Source organism: Sorex fumeus, unplaced genomic scaffold, assembly GCF_029834395.1.
Source record: "Sorex fumeus unplaced genomic scaffold, SorFum_2.1 ptg000024l, whole genome shotgun sequence".
NCBI lineage: Eukaryota > Metazoa > Chordata > Mammalia > Eulipotyphla > Soricidae > Sorex > Sorex fumeus.
In genome coordinates, this window is record NW_026606081.1 from 55,316,722 (window position 1) to 55,323,198 (window position 6,477).

The 6,477-nt window shown below is 53.9% G+C and overlaps 1 protein-coding gene across 1 annotated transcript; it reads left to right on the forward strand.

The window, feature by feature from the left end:
* The first annotated feature begins 4,969 nt into the window (after positions 1 to 4,969).
* On the forward strand, positions 4,970 to 6,477 carry ANKRD34C (ankyrin repeat domain 34C). The gene is given in 2 exon segments (XM_056113911.1): positions 4,970 to 6,146; positions 6,149 to 6,477. Coding segments are annotated over 2 exon segments (1,506 nt in total).

The following is a 6,477-nucleotide window of genomic DNA, read 5'->3' on the forward strand; positions in this document are numbered from 1 at the left end:
AGTTCTCGGCCCTGAATTAGGTCAGCTCATCAGGGTGCTCCCAGGAGGGACCCAGGCCCCCTGTTCTGGGCCCCCTGGGTGGGGGGGCGCCGCAGAGTATTACTGTGGGAAAAGATATTTAGGGAACATTTATTTCTGCCGGGATATTCTTGGTGTGTTTTATGAGGCACCCAGAGATGGCACGGATCAGCTGTGTCTTGTCCTCCGGGAGCCTCTGGGTGACAGCAGGACTCACAGACAGAGCAGTAGCCGCGGAGGCAGAGCCAGGGGCTGGAGAGACAGATAGGCGGGCCCTCCACTAAGTATCAGGTCCCGTGCTCAGGCCTGCCAGAGACAGACATCACCTTCTTCCTACATCTCCCCGGGGTCCCTCTTGGCAGCTTCTGGGCACCTGGTGGCCCGTGTGTCCTGCCCCAAAGCCCACTGATCCAGGCAGATGCCCCCACCACCACCTGTCTCCATTGAGGAACGTGGCAACAGGTCCTGTGATTACAGGGCACAGTGTGCAATTCCCTTCACAAGATCCACAAGCAGCAAGGATCTTGCTGTAAAACAAGATATAAGCATGTCCCAAGAGTCCTAGAATGTTTGAATAATTCTCAGGCTACAAAATTTGTAATCATCTCACTGTAAAGAAGGTCACTGTCACTCTCTCTGTCCTCCTGTTGTTCATCGATTTGCTCGAGTGGGCCCAGAAACACTGTGAGACTTGAGACTTGTTACTGTGTTTGGCATATCGAATACATCATGGGTAGCTTGCCAGGCTTTGCGTGTGGGTGAGATATTCTCGGTAGCTTGCCGGGCTCTCCAAGAGGGGTGGAGGAATTGAAGGAGGAGGAATCAAACTCGGGTGAACCAGGTCGGCCGCATTCAAGGCAAATGCCCTACCCATTGTGCTATCGCTCCAACCCTCCGTAAAGAAGGTAATTAGAAAAAAAAGAAATATAGAACTGGACAGCTTAAAAATTAACCACTTAAAAATACACATAATATGGGGCCAGAGATACTACAGTAGGCAGAGGGTGGTGTTGGGGGTGGCATTTGCCTTGCACGTGGCCAACCCAGGTTTGATCCTCAACATCCCATATGGTCCCCTGAGTATTGCCAGGAGTAATTCCTGAGGGTAGAGTCAGGAGCAAGCCCCGAGCATTGCCAGCTGTGACCTGAAAAAGCAAAAAAAGAAAGAAAAAGTATAATAATGGAGAGCTAGAGAATATAGCGGAGTATAGCCGCTAAGGCATTGCCTTGAATTCAGCTGACCCAGGTTTAATCCCCAGCAACTCACATGGTTCCAGGAGCACCACCAGGAATGATCCCTGAGCACAGAGCCAGGAGTAATCCCTGATCACTGCTAGGTATGACCCAAAAGTTAGAGAGAGAGAGAGAGAGAGAGAGAGAGAGAGAGAGAGAGAGAGAGAGAGAGAGAGAGACGGGGGACCACAGCCTGATGGTGGAAATGGCCCGTGTAATGCAGAGCTGCTAGCATACTTATAGAACATCTGAAGGGGTCAGAGGTGTAGGACTGCATATCCATGTGATTTACAGAGGTAAAACATTCTGGCAGAGGCAATTTCTGAAGGAGATTAACTCAAGGAGATGCTCTGTCTCCCAGGGACATCTATATTGCTTTTCTCTTTCCCTCGAGATATGTATATATATGCATATGGCTGGAGTGATAACATAGCGGGTAGGGCGTTTGCCTTGCACGCAGTCAGCATGGCTGACCGGAGTTCGATCCCTCCGCCCCTCTCGGAGAGCCTGGCAAGCTACCGAGAGTATCTCGCCCACACGGCAGAGCCTGGCAAGCTACCCGTGGCATATTCAATATGCCAAACACAGTAACAACAAGTCTCACGATAGAGACGTTACTGGGCCCGCTCGAGCAAATCGATGAAGAATGGGAGGACAGTGACAGTGATATGTATATATCAAAAAATTAAGTCAAACAATTAGTCAAACAATTAATTCTACTTCTTATCAATACTTCCAATAGAGTAAAAGATGAAGACCCCAAAACTTAGTTCTCTGGGCTCTGAAAGCAAGCCAGCCTTTTACCATAAATCCCAGACTAAGTCCTCAGTCAAGTCAGTTCAGCTTGTCCTTCCCCATGGGAGTTTTACCTCTGAAGTCATTACAGCTTTCATCAAGGCCATGCATTTATGCTTTCTAGACTGTCCCATTTTGATGCCAGGGCAACTTCACCACTCATTCCAGGTTCACCCCCGTCCCACGGCGGGACCTCCCTTTTAGGGTGTTAGCAACTATAGCAACTAAAGCCTGAGTCAAGTAATTATGACAGATGAGTATATATATTTGAGTCAATCAACTCCCAAATATTAGGAGCATAGCATTAATGGTCTTTCTGTATTTAAGCAGAGAACATTTTTCTATAGTAAAATATGAAAAGGCTACAGGGGAAAATAGAAAAGCAAGTAATTCACTACAGATACAAAATCCAGAATTACCAGTAAGTTTTGGCCCATAAGTAACCAAGATTGACTTGGGTAACTGTGACAATGAGGTGTAAAACACAAAGGAAAGGTTAAAGATAATCTCAGGGAATTAAGGATGCTCGAAAGAGCACTATAAACTTCGCTAGGAGGAGGAGAAGAGGCAGTTCACTGATGAAGCCTAAGACACTTAGGATTACTATCCAATACCTGTGTTTCTGAAACCGTAGTAATGTGGACAAGCTTGTAGGAAGCATAAATTTCAAAATTAGCTTAACAAAAATCCGGAATGTTCTGGAGGCAGCTGGAACACAGGTGGCTATGGGGACTGTCAGTGGACTGTGACCTCTGAGAGCTAAGGACCCCTTTGGCTAGGTGGAGCTCTGGGATTCCTTTCTGAAAGGAAACAAATGATGAGGAACCATAATCTCCTGAGGATGCTGAGGTGGGGGAGAGGGTCAAGGAACAGGGGAACAGCACAGACAGGCAGGGAGTGTTCTGGGGGCAGCACTGAGGAGCAGCAAAGGGGCACCAGGCTGGGCAAGACAGCTCCAGGCTCCCTTGGCTGCTGGAGCTGACCCAGCACCGTGTCCTGGACTCTGATACGGGAATCGGGTCCCCCAGGATGTGCATGACGTGCCTGCAGATAAACCTGCCCCACCTCCACCTGCCAGCTCCCCCCACCCTCACCCCCGAGCCGCCTTCTGCAGGCGCCTGCCCAGCAGTGGTAAAAGTGTACAGAGGCTTCCAGCTGCAGCCTGGACCAGCTCTGCTCTTGCGCCTCTCTCTTGCACTTAAAAGAGAAAACAACAAACCCCCTTGTTCCCACTGCAGCCTGGAAGAGCGGATGGGACCGGCACAGAATTGTTCTCTCTTACCTCCAAGTCTCGAGAAAGTGCTGGGCAAATCACACAAGGGACCCTCAGGTCTGAAGAAGCCCATTCAGGGCCCAGCAGCTGACCCACCACTGTGGGCTGGGGCGCGGGGAGCCCGGAATGTTGCTCTGGGAATGATCACACCACCCAGGAGCTGCACTCAGGTGGCCGTGTGTGTGGGGCAGCCCTGCCAGGTAAGAGCACCCCAGGGTCTCTGTGGGCAGGAGAGGAAACAGGGAGAGAGGAAACTGGGAGAAGGACTTGGGAGCTTTTCCGCTTGGTGTGTGGTAGGAGCCATGGGGCAGGGCTGGGGAGAGGCGTCTGCATTGCCGCAGGAGCCAGAGGGGATCAAAGTTGCTGCAGAAGCTGGTCATACTCGCAAGTGTGGTGGCAAGTGTGGAGTGCAGTCTTTTCCGGGCCACAGCAGCGGAGCACTTACTGCTGTGCTTCCAGCAGACCCCAAACCTGGCTTCTCAAAGATGCCAATTGGTGCCGGGCACAGCATCAGTTCATACACCAGGTGTTTCAGCTAGAGAGAGACATTCATACATGAGCATACACAAAGACACACACACACACACACTAGCACAGACACACACACACCAGCACAAATACACACACACCAGCACACATATACACACAGGCACACATACACACACACCAGCACAGACACACACACACCAGCACAGACACACACACATACCAGCACACATACACACACACACTGGCACACATACACACACACCAGCACAGACACACACACCAGCACAGACACACACACCAGCACACACACCAACACCAGCGCAGATACACACACACCAGGACACACACACACCAGCACACACACACACACACACCAGCACAGGCACACACACACACACCAGCACACACACACACACACCAGCACACACATACACCCCCCAGCATACACATTCAGCACCGTGGACAGAGCTCATGGCTTGGCAGTGCCAGCCTTCTCAGTACCTCCTGATCTCCACAGCCCACCCCTTCCTGCCTGAGGAAAGGCTCTTGCAGAGAGACAACCGATGAGAGAAAGCCCGTTCTCTTCGACCTGCTTCCTGTGGCTAGGAGGATGAAGCAAGCGTCAGGAGTGCCCCGAATGGGGTACTAGATTCCTTGACAAATGTGACAATCCCTGCTCCCCACCATCCTCTGCCTCAATTGATCCCCTGGAGAGGAGTGGAGGCGGCCCATCGGGGGTCTTGCCAGCTGCTGGACTCACAAGGGCTGGAGCTGAGGCAGAGCTGGATGGAGCCTCCTGCCAGCCCTTCTGTGCACACACACAGTGTGGACATATATGGACATACACAGTACTGTATGCACAGGTGTACAGGTGTTCTGTGGACACACAGTGCTGCATGCATGTAGTTACATGAACACGTGTGATTATACGCAAGCATGTGTGTAGCACTGTGCAAACATAGGGGGCTGTACACATGTATGCACACACAAACATGACACACAAGGAAGACATGTGTTTGCACACTGCAGCAAATTAAGCTCGCGTGGCCAGCAGCCTGGCCGGGAGGGACTATGCCCAGCTGAGACAGATACTCCTTCCCTCCCCTCTTCCCATGCAGGGCTGACAACGTTGCGGCCTTGAGACATCCACCTGCAGCCACCATGATGGACGAGGACATGGAGCTGAGGACGGATGGGAACTCTCTCCTGAAGGCTGTGTGGCTGGGGCGGCTCTGGCTGACCCGGTTGCTCCTGGAAGGGGGTGTCTACATCAATGAGAGCAACGAGCGAGGCGAGACAGCACTCATGGTGGCCTGCGGCACACAGCATGCAGCCCCACAGAGCAGCAGCAAGCCCAGGATGGTGAGGTAGCTGCTGGAGCAGCAGGTCGACCCCAACATCCAGGACAAGTGTGGCAGGACAGCGCTCATGCATGCCTGCATGCGGGGGGCCGGGAGTGAGGTGGTCTCCCTGCTGCTGGAGAATGGGGCTGATCCCAGCCTGGAGGACCACACGGGAGCCTCAGCGCTGGTCCATGCCATCAACACTGGCAACGAGGACGCGCTGCGCCACCTCCTAGATGCCTGCAAGGTCCAGGGGAAGGAGGTGATTATCATAACCACAAACACGGGCACCAAGACCACCAGGCAGTACCTCCACACACCTCCTCCACCCAAGGGGGAAATGTGGCAGACGCCCCTGCTCTGCACTTCGCCCTCAGACATTGAGAGGGATGCCCACAGCCCCAGCTCCCCGCCTATGGACAAGGAGCACTTCTTTGGCCTCCAAACGGGGTCCCTGGGGCCGGACCTTCCTCCCACAGCTCTGCAGGAGCCCGAATCACCCTCCAGGAAAGTTGGGAACCTCCAAAGGGCCCGCTTGCCACAGCTGAAGAGGCTGCAGTCAGAGCCCTGGGGCCTGCTGGCACTGTCAGTGCTGGCAGCCTCCAGGCACCAGGACAAGCCCCACGGCACCTGTACAGGCATCAGTGAGGCACCCTTCCCCAAATGGGGTCCACTGTCCAGAACCAACAATGTGGACGGCAAGGACTCCATGCTCTTCCACTCAGTCCCAGAGCAAGGCCCCAAGATCCCTATGGCCTGGAGGGTGCCCCACGACAAAGGCCAGGTTCCCCATACACTCCTGGCTCGGAGAGGTGCCGTCCCTGAAGATCAGGAGAAGGGCAGTCTGGACCCTACAGTGACACCCCAGCCTCCAGAAGATGACCACTATGGCAAAGATGTGTCGCCCAGCACCAGCATCCTGGAGCCCAGCACAGTCTCCTCAGACAGGAAGAGGCTCACCAGCTCCCACCTGTCACTGTTCCATAGCTCCCGGGAGGCGTGAACACTACGGCCAGCTTGTCCCCCAGTGCCACTCACCACCACCCACCACCCCTTCTGGAACGACAGGGCTCTGGCACTCTGTTCCCTCAGACCCGGCCTGGCTTCCTGCCGCCACTCACCGCCCACCTGAGTCCGTCCATCAGGGACGTCTGGCCCAGCAGCACACCGGCCTCCCCAGTAGTCGGAGGCCTAAATGCCAAGGGCCCCACCGTGCCAAGCTCCCCAGGGACACTGGAGCTGAGAAGCAAAAAGGCACTTCTACGCAGACACTCAATGCAGACCGAGCAGATGCGACAGCTGTCTGGGTCCCACGTGCTGACCTAG